This window comes from Leiobunum rupestre, chromosome 6 (assembly GCF_980474605.1).
Source record: "Leiobunum rupestre chromosome 6, qqLeiRupe1.1.hap1, whole genome shotgun sequence".
Lineage (NCBI taxonomy): Eukaryota > Metazoa > Arthropoda > Arachnida > Opiliones > Sclerosomatidae > Leiobunum > Leiobunum rupestre.
This window is the reverse complement of record NC_143389.1, coordinates 69,991,975-70,011,221: the sequence shown is the minus strand read 5'-3', so window position 1 is coordinate 70,011,221 and position 19,247 is coordinate 69,991,975. Positions and strand designations below refer to the sequence as shown.

The 19,247-nt window shown below is 34.9% G+C and overlaps 1 protein-coding gene and 1 long non-coding RNA gene across 2 annotated transcripts; both read right to left on the bottom strand.

Moving 5' to 3' along the window:
* Positions 1–10,717: 10,717 nt before the first annotated feature.
* On the bottom strand, positions 10,718–11,316 carry LOC149943307 (uncharacterized). Its single transcript, XR_016481154.1, has 3 exons — positions 11,231–11,316; positions 11,011–11,158; positions 10,718–10,926 (listed from the first exon to the last, which is right to left on the bottom strand). It is a non-coding gene; the product is annotated as an uncharacterized LOC149943307 (long non-coding RNA).
* Positions 11,317–17,335: 6,019 nt separating this feature from the next.
* LOC149943306 (uncharacterized) lies at positions 17,336–18,284 on the bottom strand. Its single transcript, XM_090179207.1, has 2 exons — positions 18,018–18,284; positions 17,336–17,948 (listed from the first exon to the last, which is right to left on the bottom strand). Exons 1-2 carry the CDS (start codon positions 18,034–18,036, stop codon positions 17,560–17,562), a joined length of 408 nt encoding a protein of 135 aa, XP_090035333.1. The 5' UTR covers positions 18,037–18,284; the 3' UTR covers positions 17,336–17,559.
* Between the last annotated feature and the right edge of the window lie 963 nt (positions 18,285–19,247).

Here is a 19,247-nt window from a genome sequence, read left to right as displayed (position 1 = left end):
ACGGCGACGGTGATGGAATGGTGGGCAGACGTGTTGTTATGTGGCGATTAAAAAACAAAAATGCTGGGGTTTTTCCAGTAGAGGGGTGTGCAGTCGCGCGAAAATTGAGGAGATATTTTGGTAGAGTTGTTTTCCAAGTATTTCCTTCCAAAATTGCCGTTCGGATTGTTTTTGCCAAGATTGGCATTTGACGTTCGATCAGTCCATTAGCTTGGGGCCATCTGGGCGTTATTCGTTGATGTATAAATCCATATTCCTTGGCGAAGGTTGAAAAATCTTTGGCATTAAAGGGTGCACCGTTGTCCGTTTTAATTTTGTTTGGTATTCCAAAAAGTGAAAAAATATTTTGGAGGGCCTGTATGGCGATAGAAGAATTTGTCGATGGCAAAATCGTTGTAATCGGATCACGGCTGTATTCGTCCGCGACTATTAGGATATTGTCCCCCGTAGGAGTTGGGCCGAAGTAATCCATGGCCACTGAGTGCCATGAGTAAATTGGTAAAGGCGTCATTTTTACCGGTTGGTATTGTAAATTTGGTGTATTAGACTGACAGGGGATACAAGTTTCAATTTTCTGTTTCACCTGCGCATTGATGTTTGGGAACCAGAGTTTATCTCGGAGTGTCTGCTTCGTTCGGACTATACCCGGGTGTCCTTCATGGGCGATGTCGACTGCTTTATTTTCGAGGGATGCTGGTAATACTATTTGATTTCCCTTCAAGAGTAGTCCGTCAACTTCAGTGATTTCATTCCGCAACTTTTTGTACGATTGCCAACGATTGAGTTCCTCTCCGGTGGGTCTATATGATGACCATTTTGCGTCATCTAAGATAGCTTCTCGTACGGTAGTTAGTAGTTTGTCTTTGTCGGTTTCTCTTTTTACTTCCTCAAGGGTTATGGCTTCGAGGAATGGTACTTGTAATGCCGCTAACTGAATCTCCTCATGTCAGTGTTGAAAATTGGGTGTCACGAAAGGTAGTCGACGGGGTTGAGTTTTCCGGGTTGGTAATGGACGTAAAAATCATATTGCTGTAACCTCAAGAGCCATCGTTGAATTCTGAGATATGTTAGCGATCGAGGGTTATTGAAAATGGTTACGAGTGGTTTCTGATCCGTTAGTACCACAAATTTAGAGCCCGAGATGAACAAGTGGTTCGCATCCGTAGACTATAGCTTAAGCTTCCCTCTCTATCTGGGAGTACTTCTTTTCAGTGGTGGTTAAAGTTCGGCTTGAAAATGATACGATGTTTTTTTGTCCCAACAGGTCCAGCTGGGAAAGCATAGCGGCCACTCCGAAAGGACTTGCATCTACGTGTATGGTTGTTAACTTGTTGGGACCAAAATAACAAAGGGTTGTTGGTGTTTTTAGGTGTTGTTTAATGGTTTGCATAGCGTTGTTGTGGTCGGCGGTCCAAATCCATTCGCTTTGTTTTTTGTAAGATTTCTGAGTGGCTCCGTGATGGTGGCGAAATTAGGTATAAACCGTGCGCAGTAATTTGCGAGACCTAGGAAACTACGAATTTCGTGTATTTTTTTTGGAGGGGTAAAGATTCCAAGGCTTCATTTTTTTTGGGTCTGATCGTACGCCTTCATTTGAAAATATATGTCCATAAAAAGTTAATGATAGTTTTTAAAATTCGCACTTTTCTTTGTTTAGAGTAATCTTTGCAGGACCATTACAACTTTATTATTGTGGTCAGTGATATCGGTACCTCCCAGGAGAATATCGTCACTAGTGTTGATGACATTTGGTATCCCACTGATAACATTTTCAATTGCCTTCTGAAATATTTCCGCGGCACTGTTTACACCAAAATTGAGCCGTTTGTAGCGAAAAAGACCCATGTGGGTGGTGAATGTCGTAATGCTGCGGGAAGTTTCTTCTAGTTCAAGTTGGTGATACCCTTTGTTGAGGTCAAGTCTGGTGAATATTTTCATTCCGTTCATGGCGTAAATAATGTCGTCAAACTTTGGCGATGTGTGTCGTTCGCGCAAAATCGCTCGATTTGGTTCCCGCATGTCAACGCATATGCGAATTTGCCCTTCTTTATTTGGCTTAGGAACGATTACTAACGGAGACAACCAAGTGGTTGGTCCAGTTGCTGGTTCTATGATGTCGTTGTGTAAAAGATATTCTAATTCAGATGTTACTTGTTGGCGTAGGTGAAATGGAATTCTTTGATGGTGTATTGCAATTGGTGGCACGAAGTTGTTTACGTGAATCTGAGCTTGAAAATTTCGTAATTTACCAATACCTTCGAAGAGACCAGAATATTTCTGGAGTACATAATCAATATTGTTGTTCGTGACGGTGTTAATTGTGGACGCTTTTGGTAGTATATTAAGTTTTTCCCAAGTAGGAGCCCCAATAATATTATATGCCGACTTGCTTGGGTGGAGTACGTGAAAAACGTCATCAATAGAATGTTGGTTTGATAGAATTATTGTCTTAAACTGTCCAATTAACGGTAAAGGTTCCCAGGATGCATATGGAAATACTCTGACAGTAGAGACGTCGAGCTTAGGTGTGGGTAGCATTGTGGAGTTTGTCTTGTAATCCAAAATGTTGATACATGCTACGGTATCCTTTAGTGCGGGGATATCGAAACCTCCAATATTGAATATCGTCACCATTTTGTTTGGAATTGGTGGTGGTAAGCTACAAGTTGTTTTTGACATATGAGGTATAGTCTCCTTCTCTGATGATGTCAGCGTACAAATGTGAAAATCTTCTAGTTCCGATTGATTGTGATAGTTTGTGTCGTATTCTTCGTATGGCTCATCCATTGTTACTAGTGCGACCGAGTTTTGCCCCAATTCATTTTCTTTGGATCGGCACATACTTTCCAGATGTCCAAGCTTGCCACACCACGGGCAAATTTCGTTTCTCGCGGGGCAACTGTTTCGTCCTTGGGCATGTGGGAAATTTCCTCCGCAGTTGAAACAGAGAGCTGATGGATGATATGCATTGTTAGGGATGTTCGGTGTACGTCGATTATTGTTCCACTGATTATTCTGAAAGACTTGTCGTGAAAATGATGTTGTTGTCGGATGGTGTTGTTGAAACCGTTGTTGTTGTCTACTGGTTGGTTGTTGAGGGTATTGAAAAGATTGTTGGGGGCGATGTGATGGTTGTTGGGGTGTCGAAAACTGGAGTGGTTGTTGTTGAGTTGGTGGTTGGTTTGGCAGTTGTTTAGTTGTAGTTGTTGTTGGTTGGGTAGCTGTTTTCGGACGAATTGCATTTGCAAGTAGTTCTTCCTTAGTCTCCATTAAGTGAGCTTGCTCTTCTGCTAATTCGTAAGACTTTGCCACCGTGAGGAATTCGTCCAAAGACATGTTCGGTTCTCTTCAGGCTTTTCGTCGTTACGACGTTGATACACATGTTTTTATAAGGTGACCTAATATTTCTATATTGGTGTCATGAAAATCACATGACAATGCGAGCGTCTTCAGTCTGATAGTATATTCTTCGATGGATTCGTACGTTAACTGGGTCGATTGACGGAACTTGTATTCTTCCACTATTACATTACGTTTTGGTAAAAAGTAGTCGTTGAGTGCTTGTTTGGCAATCAAATATTCGTCAGGCTGTTGTGGACCTTGTTGCGCGGCTTGTTGTGCTGGGCGAATTTGAAAAGTATCATATATGTCATGTACTTCTTGTCCAGCATAGTATAAAAGGAGAGATTTCTTCCGTTGGGGGTTGACAATGTCGAAAGCATCCAAGAATATGTCGAAACGCTTTATCCATTTTTCCCAGCGGGAACCAACATTATTTCGTGATTCTTGAACGGAGAAAGGTGGTTGATTTGGAAGTGATAAAGCCATGGTTCGATGCTATTTTGTGGTGGTTATCGTAGGATTGATCCCATCTCCGTCGCCAATGTAATGTTTCTTGATATTAGGCTTAGCTAGTTTTAGATATAAAATACACGCAGCCGTTAAGTTCAAACATTTATTTTCTTATTAAAAAACTCTCTTTTACAAGTTCGCGAGCTTACGCCTGCTATTCGCGCGCTATTTCTAAAATCGCGTGCCCGATTTAAAACGTTTAAAGATACAACCCCCGAAACATTACACCTAGCGTTGATTAGTTCCATGGTACAGACGCCCAAATGTCCGGTTTGTCTAGAGCCTATGGACATCCCTGGCCTCTAGGACGATCCTAGGGATGTCAGCTGGATTTTAAATAGTTCCTCTGGGGTTTTATTTTGGATTAATTTTGCGCCTGCAACGACGTCTTAGGAACGTTAATTACTATTTAATGTTAAAAATAATTTATTCACAGTAAATTTAAAATTTTCAGTGAAACTTTATCTAATAATTTAAAATATGAAATACATACAATTGTGAATAAAAAAAAATATTGCAAACCATACATATTTCCTGCTATTTTAATTTTGAAAGCTATATATTCATTAATGCATTTTAATAAATTATCGCTTTATAAATTTGAGCTTTAAGTGAACCTTTGACTGAGAGTGAAAAATAATAAAATGTAATGGGCCAAAGTGAAACACCCCAAAACTTACTTTTGGAGTTACAATTTGACTAAATAAACTACTGCTTTATCAATTAGGACTTTGTGTGAACCCTTGAATGAGATTGAGGCCAAAATGTACTTTGAAAGCAGCGAATCATCCGTTCCTTTCAAAGACAACACTGCAAAACTTACTTTTGGAGTTACAATTTAACTAAATAAACTACTGCTTTATAAATTAGGGCTTTAAGTGAACCCTTGAATGAGAGTGAACAATAATACAACGTAAAAGCAAAATAATAAAAAGTTATTGCCCAAATTTACTTTGAAAACAGTGATTGAGCACTGTATTGGCGTCTTAAAGCAAGTCTTCCGTTGCCTCCTACAGCACCGAACTCTCCACTACCACCCAACAGCCGCTGCAAGAATTCTTTATGCATGCTGTACACTGCATAACATGCGCCGAGATGCATATCACCAGCCAGAAGATGATGTGATCTCAGACAAGGAAAGGGAAAGCGAAGGTGATACTGATGAAGAAAATGGGTGCAGACGAGAACAACGAAGACAACGTAGATGAAATATTAATGTGGACGTTCCCAACTATGTGCCAAGGGCAAATGAAAATTGGCTTGTTCTAGGCCATTCAACTCGTAATACAGTTGTTAGGAGATTTGCAAGACCTAACTGACACTAAACTACTTCAGCACAAACATTGGTTTCTTATATACTTTTCTAATAGTATATACAAAGTAGGATTTTTTTAATATTTTAAGATAAATGAAATTGATACAAACTTTAAATAGTGTCAGATAATTTGTATTAATAAATCCACCAACAACAAGAGCTTGGAAATTTTTAGTTAATTATGATATTGGTACCTGTTATTCTTTTGATTGGAAAAAATTTGCACAAAAGTTGCTAAAAGTATCGGCAATTCGAGTAACTGCACTTGCAATTTCACGGAGAATTTGAAGTTTTTTATCTTCACTCTCCTTGAGGATTTCACTGGCTTTTATGTAATGTTCATTTCGTGCTAAATATAAAAAAATATTTAGTTCTAAGGAAAACTTTGACAAAAATACTTTTCTTTGTCGGCCTTTTATCATCACTTGATGTTGATGATCTCTTATTTCCAAAGCTTTTGTCCAAAATTGTAGCAGTGGGTTCTGATAACCATGTAGATTAATAACAAGGAATATAATGCAACAATAAGTAGTATAATAAACATTAGTAGAACACTTTCAATTCTCCCATTGTGAATTTCTTTAAAGACTGTACCCAAATGCGAAGCAAAAATTCTTAGTGTCATACTTATTATTATTTTACTTCTGATTCAACTTTTAAGTATATAAATTAAAAAAATTGTGAATTAGATAAATTTATCAATTGTAAATTTAAATATGCACCTATAATATATAAATTTCATTGAAAGTACACAATCCATTATATGTTGGAAATAAATGTAAATGTTTTTACCATTCGTAGCTGTAGTTGAATGAGAACCTACTTCATAAGTAGCATTTTCATCAGCTGTAAATGAAAATTCACCAACTGATCCAATTACGTTTTCTGCCGACGAGCTGCTTGCGGGTTGATCTTTCTCAATTGAAGTTACACTAATTGAAGGTTGTAATTGAGATGATCTTAATTGCGATGCCACTGAAGAACAGTTGATTGCGGGAGCTCCAGTGTAAGGCTATGACTCCACTACTTGGATTGGAACGGAAATTAATCCCTGGGACTGAACTTGATTTGGCCTTATCTTTTAATACACGTCAAATTTATTATATAAAGTTCAAAGTTCGAGTTAAAAATTAAATTGAATAAAAAATGTAGTACTCACCAATTGGTCATTGATTGATTCAAACCCAGCTTCTTCGATTTGGGGATCTCCTTCTACACAAATTGCCCGAACAAGGGCCATTAACCTACCTTCGACATCAGTGAGGTCTATATCTTTAGGCCGAGGGCCACCTCCAGTTGGTTTCCTCTTGGATTGTCCGGCTTTGGACTTGGTGTCTGACTTCTATCCATTTCTAAAACATTACCATAAACAAAACATTTTATCAATTGGTTTAACTAAATTTAATGTCATTTAATACATACTCGCTTCCAACCGGCTGTATCTTTATTTGGACCAATTCCATCACTAATTAACATAACTGTTAATTCAGCTCACAATTTTTGTGACATTGGCTTAGTAAATTTTGAATTAAACTTTCCTGTTACTAAATCTTGGTGAGCCTCCATTAATTCTAACATTATTGATAACTGCCTCTCAGTTACCTTTGGTGAACGTATAGGACCCATCGCTGTATTGTATTTCTCCGAAATTTAAACTAATTTATATTTTAGCTAAGACAACTTCCTCAAAACGTTACCTAAAAGATGAAAACATAAAGAGTTAAACCGTGTGCCGAAACCACCGTCTGCTTTTTTTGTTTATACCACGTGTTTAAGTTAGGAGAAATTCCGAGTAAAGGTCGCTCTACGATTGGTTCGAAGTTAATCACTTGGCCTGAAAATTTAAATACCGGAAAACTACTAAAACCCCGGCGGTAATCCTAAGTTACCGACTTTACTCCTAACGAAAATCGTTCACACTGAGCTTAGAATCCGAAAACGTTTGTCGGTAGAGAAAAATCGGTAACGGAGAAGCCGTTAAAAAGTGGTTAGTATTTTAGTCGCTCACCTAGCGACTATCTCAGAATAGGGGCCCAGATGTTGAATATAAAAACATCGTTTGATCCAAATTATATTAATTTATTCAATTTTTTCAGATGGAGGCTTACCACTGGGATCCCAATTTATAACTCCAACTGCCAGTGCAACCCCAAGTTACTTATCGAATAGCCCTAGTAAGTTTAAATATCGGCCTTATTTTTGGATTTTAATGTACATTTTTAAATTAGTTCCAGGATCCTCCAGAGATAGCGAAACGTCAAACAACGTTTTAGATGACATTTTTAAGGCAACAGTTTAATGCGAAGATACAGTTGTTAATGAAATTTCAAGGACTAAATCCAAGAGGAAAATGGGTAAAAATAAAGACTTAAAAAAACTTTTGCCCGTTTACGGTTTTAATTTTTTTATGCAATTGGTTTCAGCAAAAGTCAAAATGCTATCAGGTAAGATTTTCTTTTTCTTTTCTATATATGTATTTTTATTATAGGAAAAAGTATTCCCACTGGCCAAAAGCCAAAGAAGGTCAAAGAATTTTGCAATTATTTCTTAAATTTATAATTTTTTTTATAAAATATTTAAACAGTGTTTTAGAAAGATTTTAAAAAAGTGTGTTGAGATAAATTTTTTAACCGTGTATAAATAAATTGTTAACATTTAAACAGTATTAAAGTAAAACAAAAAGTGGTTAAAGAAACTTTTCATCAAAAATGATTAAATATTTTTATAAAGTGTGTAAAAATTATTAATTTTAAAAACTTAAAATAATTATTACGTGTTTAATTAAACTTTTTTTCATAAATGTTTAAACATTTTCATACAGGATGTAAAAATAAGTATTTTTATAGTGTGTAAAAATAAGTATTTTTCTAGTGTTTAAATAAAATACTTATCAACAGTGTTTCAAAAAACTCAACATACAAATGTGATAAAGTAAATAATGTAAAAAATAAAGTTTTAAATTAAAAACTTGTTTATTAGAAAAAATTGTTTTTTATTATAGGCTGATGAATAGAGCGGCAAACTGTAAAAATAAATTGTTCATAACATAGGTTAGAGAATGCTAATATAGGGTAGAGTATGCTAACATAGTGTAGAGAACACAAGCGAGAGATCGCTTACATAGGGTAAAGAACCCTAGCATAGGGTGGAAAACTTTAACATAGGATAGAAAACAAATATTTTAGCGAAGTGACGCGTTCAAATTTCCAAGGAATTTTCGATAGCTTTGAACCATGTCTTCAAAGTTGTCACGAGAACTATTAAAGCTCTAGTACCAATTAGAACGTTGCTTTTTATCTCATTTTAAATCTAAATTACTTTGAATCGATCAAAATTAACCAATGAGAGGCCCATTAAATAAAGACCACAGAGCTATAACTTTAATGGTTATCGAAAATAATTTGCGCATACCCTTGCAGACGAGTTTCAAAAACACATGTATTCATGGCTACCTTGTTTTTGAATATCCATTTCATAGCCGCCATTTAAGACTTAGAATAGGTCTTTAACATGTTTTTAATTACGATTAGAGCTCTAGCTCTAATGGTTCTCGATATTCTTAGATCGTTTGATTTTATAGTTCAAAGTTCACTTAGTGTCGAGTGCAGGATTTCTGAAAAGTTTGTTCGTCCTATAATTTTAAATGCGGATCTATTTTCTAGAAACCGTAAAATCGACAAGAACAGGAAGAGCCATTAAACACCCCTATTTTGACACATGGGAAAGTATAAGGTTTGATCTATTTTCTTCTAAGTGTTCCATAATGTGGAACAGTTAATATTTCCCTCGTAGTAATTTATCTTTAGTCATGTTTTTTATATTAATTGCGTCGATTTAAGTCGGAAAAGTGTTTGATTTTTTAATTTCCACCATAAGTTCGCGAGCCATGGCCTTTTAAATAATAATAAAGAACACTCGTGTTAGATTTGCGTAATGCGTTGATTAGGGTAATAGTAAGTGTAATAGTCCTCTTCGTTGTTTTTCACCGTTGTCTGTAAAAATGGTGATAGGGTTATTTGAAAGTTATAAGAGAATTTCAAGACTATTTACATTTTGAAACTGGGCTACATGGAATTTCGCAAATTGTTTTGGGTGAATTTCGGGTTGGCAAGAGTTTGTCCTTTTTTAAATAAAATATTACACATGGTATAAATAAAGTTGTAAAAAATTGAATGATGAAGAAAGTAAACGAGAATAAACGAACCTTTGTTTTCGCTTCCTCTGGCTTAAGATATCTGTAGAAACGATTCTTGATGACTTAACTTTCTGTCTGTAAAGAGGCCTTTACTTTCGAAATATTCCCAAATCTGTCCCCACGGGACGGTGCGGCTTTCCCTTAAACGGCTCGTAAATTTTTTCACGGCGAAAATAACAAGCTTATCTTCGTCCAAGGTGAATCGCTTACTGTGAAAAAAGTAAAAATTGCTTTTCCAAATATTGGTCTATGGTTACAAGGAAAATAAAAAACCTGGTGCGTGGTTCTTGACTCCGAGTTTTGTGACACTTCCTTCTTCTTGAATCGCAAAGGGTTCCTTTGCGCTAAAAAATATAAATAGTTAGTTAGCAAAGTAATTTACATTAATAAAAATTTGGTTCCACGATGCTCCTTTAAAGATACGGTACGCCTATATGAATAAGGCAGTAATGGAAACCAAACGTGAAGTTTCTTGGAATTAAATTTTTTCTTCTACAGTGAAACTTCCGTCGATGGAAAAATGCGGTTTCTTTAGATTTTTCGATTTCATCGCGTACATTTCTCTGTTACACAGAAAAAACTATGTTTAGAATCTAAACATTTTCCTAAACACGAAATGCAACGGAGTTTTGAACACGTAGAAAACCTGAACATGTTTAGCCCTTAAACGTTTAAGTAGCGAACATGTTGAGTTGTTTATCTGTTTAGGCCTTAAATGTGTTGTTTGCCAAATGTTTAGAGGTTTAACATGTTTAAAAAGAAACGTTTAGCATGAAAAATTTAGCTTTTCAACATTTGAAATTTAAAATGCTTAGATTTATACGTTTAGCTATTCAACATTTGAAATTTAAAATGCTTAGATTAATACGTTTAGCTTTTCAACATTTGAAATTTAAAATGCTTAGATTAATACGTTTAGCTTTTCAACATTTGAAATTTCAAATGTTTAGCTTCTGAATATAGGGAAAAGGCAGTTGGGGGAGGTAGAACGTCACTACGCTCTATCTCACACTCCTGAAAATCCACCCACTGGGGGAAAAGCGCGCGAAATTAGCTATAACGGTACGATGTCGTGACGTTTCCCTCCCTCAAAATGGCATCAACTGCTTTGTCCCTATTTGAAATTCAACCGTTTAGCAAGAACCAATGACGTTTTCAATATTTGATATTTGCATTTTTACACTAAAAATAATAAAATAAAATTATTTGACTGAAAATTTTATTGTTCAATTTATTATCATTTTGAATAGTTTTTGTCTAAACATTATTAATCTTATACTCAATTGAATTTTCATCAACAAATTTCAAATAACTAAATGATTTTAAAAATGATGCTTTTGGTGACAAATCTCGTAAGCAATATTCCTGTAAAAATCCTAATACTTGGCCAAAGACACCTGGGTAACTCAAATCAAATGTGTAATAAAAAAAAGTTGAATACACAATTTTTCAATGGTAATTTACATTCCATTTCGAAGTCTTTATACACAATGTAAACCTTTGAAATGTTTTCCACTACCACTATTTGTGGGGCATCTTTGATTATTGATACTGGTGGCTCTTCCTAAAAAACAATGGTTTCATCAAAATACGTTCTTACTGAACCAGTAAATAGACACGTAAATTTTTCAAGTTCATAAAATCTTACCTCTACAATGTTTATTATTGAAAAATTTGTCTTGCTATTCTTAGTGTTTACCACGTTTGTTGGTTTTTCCAAATTTTTTCAGTTGAGTTTCCAAAAATTTTATGAAGTGTAAAATTTGACGAAAATCGTCAACTTCTTCCTCTTCATCCTAGAAAATAAATGACCATTTGTGTTACCAATATCTTTACCGAAAAGGATATAACCAAATAATGTAGCTTACTTCATAAATTTGTTCTTCGAGAATGTGGTAAATTTTGTCAAAATTTATTATAAACAAATCTCTTGAATTCTCACAGCCCAAAATTAGGTTTAACTCTGTTTCAAGCTGAAAAAAATTATAAGGATTAAAGCTGCATAAAATATAAATATACATATTTTATACCCCCTACTAGATTTGGGAGTTAATTTAAGAATAATTACACCTTTAACATATCTTAAAGAGCCACATCAGGTTTAAAAAACATCTGGGTGAAAATCTCTTAACAGATCCGGTCAACCATATTCTGGGAATCTTTTAGCCTTATTTCTGGAGCTCGCACAGTTATACAATAGGTCAATTCTGAAAATTTGAGGATGAAATGTTTTATACCCAGGGCTATGAAATGAAAACTCACTTCTCCTATGTCGTAACGAGGAAAGACAACGAAACAGAAAGTCACGACATAGGGTAAGCGAGTTTTCACTTCATGCGGGTGCGAAAAGTTTCATTCACTGTCTTTTGGATTTGACTATTTTCAATACAAGGATTTTTTCCTTTTAAGCGTGTTTAATTGGTACTGAGAATAATATCTAGAGTGAACACATTCTTTCTTTGCATCCTCGTACCGAGCGCAATTAATTCTGAGGTAGGCGCAACACCAACAATTTTTAAAAATTGTCATTTATTTACACAAAAACAGTGTGTAGGAGTGTAGATCATATAATATATATATATACATATATATATATATATATATACATATATACATATATACATATATACATATATACATATATACATATATACATATATACATATATACATATATACATATATACATATATATATATATATATATATATATATACATATACATATACATATACATATACATATATATATATATATATATATATATATATATATATATATATATATATATATAATGGCTTTACACTCCAGCAAAGTTTTCCATAAATATTTTCTGGAATTGGCTTAATCTGTTTATTTAGGGCAGGGAAAAGCTGGAGGTTATTGGTTTTGAGGTGTTAAATAGGATGGAAAATAATATTTTTGGGGGGCAGGCTGAAGTAGTACTTATATTTGAAAAACTAAACTTACAAATTGGGCATCTGATAATTGTGGAAAGGTTTCCATTATCCATTTTCTTCTTTGTGGGTAAGTGGTTCTGTGAATACGAAGCAATTTTGGAATGTCCCTTGTTTCTTTCTGGAACTCGGTTTTAAGTTCGAGTAGAGCTGCCTCGTGACTAGTGCCTGTTGTTTCCAATTCCACACTATAGGATGTGGAAGCTGAGGTGACTTCTTTCCGTCTACGCTTGTTTTCAATCCCACCATCTGTGTTCGCATTTATCTTTTTTTAAGCCACCTGATGTGTCTTCCTTTCTGTGAAAGCTTTTGAATCAAATACCTCTAAAATAATCGACAGAAAACTTAATTTAAGAGTTTTCATACAAACTAGCAAAGGGTTATTGAATTTCAACCATAAATTTGGCCCAACTTACATATGACACTTTGCTAGTCTTGTCAACATTTATGCATGGATATTTTTTGAACATTAGCTGTCCAACTGTGTCATACACTCCTTTGGTATCCACATTATATTTGGCAAGAAGACCGTATGCCAGCTGTGACACGAGTTCTGAAAAAATTGCCATTGGCTTTCCTCCCACTAATCGAGATTCAACGTAATCAGAAAATTTTGGTATTGTAATTATATTTTTTTCATATGATTGTGGCTAAAAAATGAACATTTTTGGATTAGTCTAAATAACGCAATTAATAGCTAGGCTGTCCCAACGCAGAACACATTAATGGCATGTGAAAACTAGAGATACTTGAAGTTTTGTTTTAAATATTTAATTTAATGTTTACAAAAAAGGGTAAAACCTTTAAAGTACTTGGTTTTATCATTAAAATGTTACTTTTTTGTAAATGTCACAATAGCTTCGCTTTATAAAAATTGACAATGAAATATACTTGCAAATAAAATGAAATTGCCCACACTACAAAACCGGTATTGATATGCATGTAGTTCCAGAAAAATGTCTATTTTCTAATGCAGAATTTTGACAAATGAGCTCTTCTAAAAAGGACAGCCGAGTTAAGTCTACATGAAAAAAGTAAGCTTACCAACTCTTGTTGGTCAGAAATTTCAATCGCTGACAAATTGGAAGGATTTATTGTGGTGTATACATCAATGTCACTGATGATTGAACTATTCAATCGTCGTTTGCATCGCGGAGCGCTCTTTTTTTCGCATCTCGATCGCTTCTTTCTGCGAAGACGTGTTTACATATTTTTCAATCGTCGTTTTCATCGCGAAGCGCTCTTTTCTTCACATCGGGAATGCGAGCTTATTTTATTTTTAATCGACTTCCTAAGTGTAATTCATAATTTCGTTCGTTTTCGTAAGCGACCATTGTACTACTCGTGAGAAAGAAATAGCTTCTTGAGATGCAAATATTGTAAACATGCGACGATGCGATTATTCCCATCACTCATGGCCATACCTCCAGTCAAATTACAACTATGTATTCGATCTGCGAGCTTTATGAAATGTTTTATCATAAATATAATAAAAAATACTTTATATGGGCTCCAAGAGATCCTATAATACCGAGATTTCGCGCATTAACCGACGAAGAAAACTGTTCGTTATTCTTAAAAAAAACCCTCTAATACTACAAAATCTGCCAATTTACCATAATAAAGAATGGCGAAATTAAAATTTACATTTAGTTTTATTCCTTTAGAAAAATATATATGAAAATTATTAGATTTAAAATTTTGACCCTAAGCCTCTGTCGTGAACCGTCCATTCTTCAAAACTTGCTGTTCATAAATGTTGGCTCGTGTCAGTGGCGTAGACAAGGAGGAGGGGTTTCCATCCTTTGACTATACTAAATTTCCACCCCTTCTCGATCCTCCTCTTAAAATTGACATACTTGACCCCCCTTGACGAATTTCACACTACGCCACTGGTTCTTGTGTAAAGGCCTTAAATATTTACATTAAAACATTGTATTTGATCAAAACTACCCCTGGTGTCAATAGACGATAGCGTAAAATACAGTACATCTTGTTTTTAATTTATTTAATTGTACTGTTAATTAAAGTTAATATTTGATATAAAATATCAGAAATAAACCTTGCAAGATCTAGAATATGAAGACATAGGTAGAAAATAAACATAATTTTACACTAGGGTAGTTTTTATTACAGATGCATTAATATAAATATTTCGGATTTAACTGTCGTTGGCTAAACGAGTGAAATGACCGCTGTCCAAACACAACTTTGAAATATGTATAATCACAAATAAAAGAAACATAAAGCTTTCGTTATTTGAACTGTTTTAATAAAAACATCTGTAAAACAGCAAAGCAGTAGTTCTATAATAACAGTTTACACAATTTACAAAACATTTACTGTAATTTCAAATAAATCTAGTTCCACTGTAATTTATTCAATTGGTGATCGTAAAATATTTCCTGATTAATTATTTCCGTAATATTTAAAGGAAAAAAACCTTCGAATAAATTTCAATAGGAAAACTGTAAATGTTACAATAAGTTGTATAATTTACGGTTGAACCTGTCGAATGTTTCTGTGAAAGTTACCGAAAAATCTTTTTTTTAAAATTACAGAAGAATCTCTGTATTTTCATCAGTAATTTGTAAAATTATCAGAACCGATAGTAGATTATACATACGAATATTGTTTTTAGTGAATACTACTTAACTGCTTTACGTGAATAAGGAAAAGATCAGTAAATCATTAAAACAATTCAATACTGTGAAATATTTCTGTAAAATCTACGTTTATTTCTCTCAGTGTAGGAATGGCTTCAGAAATAACCAGAGTAAACTGCTTCCTAGTCACCGAAATAATTTGTTGCTTCTATTTTCTCGAAACGTTTGGGTAACTTCTCAACGGGGGCCCACGACCTGCTTAAACCATTAACGTTATACAACCCATAAATTCTTTGTCTTAAAATTTTACCAACATCTTTTTCATCAAATTCCAACTAAACCCTAAACGAAAATTGAATTCCGTTTCTATTTCTGACATACTTTATGTCCGTCAGAAGGCATCTGACCAATTGGCATTCTATTTAACGCTTCTGCCAAAATTTTATCTTTGTCTCATAATTTCATCAAATTGATAAAATTGGAATTGCTCCCATATAGGGTTACCGATCAGCGAAGTGTAGACATTGTAAAACTCATTCTGATTTTGAAATGTGAACGAATTGCAAACCGGCCGAAGTTGATTAAAATCGCCAACAAGTAAAACGGACACTTCACCAAATTAGTCAGAACATCCCATTATTTCCTGCAATCAAGCGTTGACTCGATGAAATACTTTTGACACCACCATTGATATTTCATCAATTATTAATAATTTCAAATGACCATAAAGCAACCTACACTTACTAACCTGGAAATATTTTCTGAAAAATTACTAACAGGTAGGCTAACTGTACTATGTAAATTTGCACCACTAATATTAAAAGCCGCTTTGTCCGTAGGAGCGCATCTAATACCCTTCGATCCTAATGGATTAGACCATGGTTGTTTGTTATGAAATCTAGTAACTGATTCGTAAATTGCGCTTATCAAAAGGCTTTTCCCAACACCGTGGTGAGCTTCCTTCGTTTTCACATGGAACAAGACCTGGTTAAAAATCCACCTTTTCTTGGAATTTAACTTCCTAAGAAAATCATGATATTCTGAATCGTCCACTTAAGAAACCGAGGGTAAAACGGTTCTGTCAGCATTTCCATCACGTACCTCCCTATTGATATAATAACTCAATCAGGCTACAATTTAATTCAAATACATGTCAATCCATTACCAAAAAGCAAAACACACCTTACCAAAAGTTAAGTACAAAAAAAACACTCCACTGAATATTGAAGACTAAGCTTTAACTATATCACATATTTTAACTTGATTAGAAAACCCGTGAAAACAATTACAAACTTACGACGTAGTTCTAATCAAACCAGATAAGCTTCAAGACAACGTGTACAATACAAAGGTGCCTCTACAAATGATCCATCTCGAGGAAGAAGTAAATACGCTTAAAATTAATAGACACAAATAAACGACACAAAGGGTCCTCCAAAAAGGAATCATTTCGCGGAAGAAGTAACTCGGCACACAATACTCCTCCTAATATTTCTTTAAACATAACAAAATTTAGGCGGAAAAACCTTGATATCATTGCAGACGCCGTTGCTTGAAATTCCAAAGGTAGAACGGTTTCGTCGTATTTGGGACTCGACATTACCATGCGGGAAATCTGGTTTGCAACTATAACACCGAATACAGAAACTAAGCCTAAATATTTAAAATTTCAAAACGAGTTGCATAGCAACGGAAAGCCGAATAGGGGGAGAGTGGTGGAGATTAGTATATACGCTATTTTAAGTTAAAAGGAACCACCTATGGACTGCATTGTAAAGGATGATAAAATTAACCAATAAGTTGATTAGTCCATTATGAAAAGGGATAATAAAGCTAAAGCCTAAAATAATTTGAAGAATTTTAAAAACTTACTTATAAGAGAGGGGGGGGAGGACACAAAACTGTAGCTCCCTCCCGCCGTTCACCCGCGCCTCTCCCCCTCAATCACCAGAAGGACACAAAGCTGTAGCTCCCTCCCTCCGTTCACCCGCGCCTCTCCCCCATCTCAATCACCAGAATTTCTAATCACCAGAATTTCTAATCACCAGATTCTCGTTCACCCGCGCCTCTCCCACTTAATCACCAGAATTTCTAATCACCAGATTCTCGTTCACTCGCTCTCCCGTTCCTCCCTTAATCACCAGAATTTGTTTTCCTCGCGCAGATTTCTGAAGGATGGAATTTACCCCTCTCTACTCTTAACCCCACACCTCGTTAACCATAATTTCCCCTATCGCTTCCGAACCCCTTAATTTCTAGGATATAAGTAATAATAATAACAAGTTATTTACATTTAATTTTTTATTTTAGAACTTTGTTTACATGTTAGTAGGTACTATCAGATATTCCATTAGATGGTTATCTTGTGCATTACACAATGAAAACAAATTAAAGTAGCTAAGTTTACAGGTTAATTGATTATCTACGAGTAAATTAGTAAAATCTTGTAGTACTTCCGAGGGTGATTTAAAACAGCCAAAATAAGATTTTACTTGATGGTACGAATTAAATTGATCTGGGTACAAAAATAAACCCTCGAAAGGTTTTCCATATAATAATTCGTGAATTTTTTTAAGGTTTTTAACAATAGCTAAGTACATGCATTCGATAACATTTTTATGTTCGTTTAAAAGATTTATTTGAAACCGAATAAAATCAATTTTTTTTGGAACTCACCGATTTCGCGAGCTCCCAGATCCAGAACATGACCGTAGGCAGAGTTCAATTTGATGTTGTTGCTCGTGGCGACGACGGATACGTTGTTGTCGTGATAGTCGATGATGTTGTGGGTTAGAGACGATGCTCCGGTTTGCGTAGCGGCGAAAAGCTCTCCCCAAAGAGAGAGTAGATTGGTGAAAGCTTCGGAGGTCAGGAACAGAATATTTTCGTTCGATTTTTTGAAGAAGAGAACTTGTAATTTTGATCCGTCGAAACCAAAAGAAATGTAAACTGATCCTCCTAACGTGATTTTTATGTTGATACGTCTTTCTTTGCCCCTGCGTTTGGATACGGTATGCGTCTCGGCTATAGAAAATGAAAATGTTAAGCCTTTGTCTATTGAAATAGTAATAGTATTAATAAAATAATGCTTACCAATAGATCGTTTTTCCATGTTTACGGTAGATGACGAGAGCAAAGCGGATGCACTTCTTTTCAGTTCAGCCTCTCAGAGAGAAATGACGCATGGGAGATTAATCAGTTCCTATCTTGTTGAGATTAATTCATCACGTGATCTAAACTTCAAATAACCCTCAAATTCTATCAGCTGTCTCTCTCTGAGATAACAGTTCTAGACACTCGAAATTAAACCGTCCCGTGCTCGAAACTGCCTCTAATTATTCCCATTGACGTCACATATTAATCCACTTGGAAGAAGAAAAAAAACCCATTGTAGTTTCCTCCCGAGAGCTTGTGATGCAATCATATCCTAGAAAACAATACAATTAATAGAAATTAACATAAAATTAGTATTCTTTTAATACCATTTTGTGAACTACAGTGAAAAAAGTTACAATTTTACGGTAGAAACGTTTTCAAAATACCACAAAATGAACTCAAATAAGAAAATTGTAATTAAAATAATCACTACGGCTATAATTTTAGAAGGTTGTTTCAGGACGGTGATTATGGCTCATGTTTGTACTTCAGTGTCCATATCGGAAATGAAGTTAAATGGAATATTTTGCGTAAATAAGTATAAATTTTAGCATAACCCTAATATATTCTCGAGAACTGAACAAGTTCTTTGGGAATAAGAGATAAACTTACTATCTTCCCCTAGGCCCAATATAAGAGGGTGCCTGAACCGGGGAAACGTCACTCTATTGTTGTTCTTTGTGCGTCTAGTACCAGGATTTTTTTGAAGCGCGCCCTCTCTCTCTCTCTACGTAAGTTTATTTTGATTTTTTTTATCGTAATTTTTTTGAATAAGGTTTAAGTAAATTGGCATAAAAATGAAAGGTGTACAATACCCAGAAATTAATTTAGTTGATACCCCTGAAATGATTATAACCGACTCCCCAGAATTGATTGATATAACTGATAACGAGCTCCCGGAAGTACCCATAGTAACTTTACCCGATTCTCCAGAAATGGAAATAATAGATTTAACTGATATCCAAGATCCTACCCTTTCCTTAACTACAGTAACTGATTCGCAATTGGAACGTTTAAAAGAAATGACAATGGTACGAGATTATCTTAGAGAATATCAACTAACCCATCAAATTTGTTCGCCCCCTATCGTTAATTTACCTTCACCCCTTTTAAGACCTAGTTCTATCCCACCTGACGAAGTACGTTATTCGCCCTCGTATACGCCTA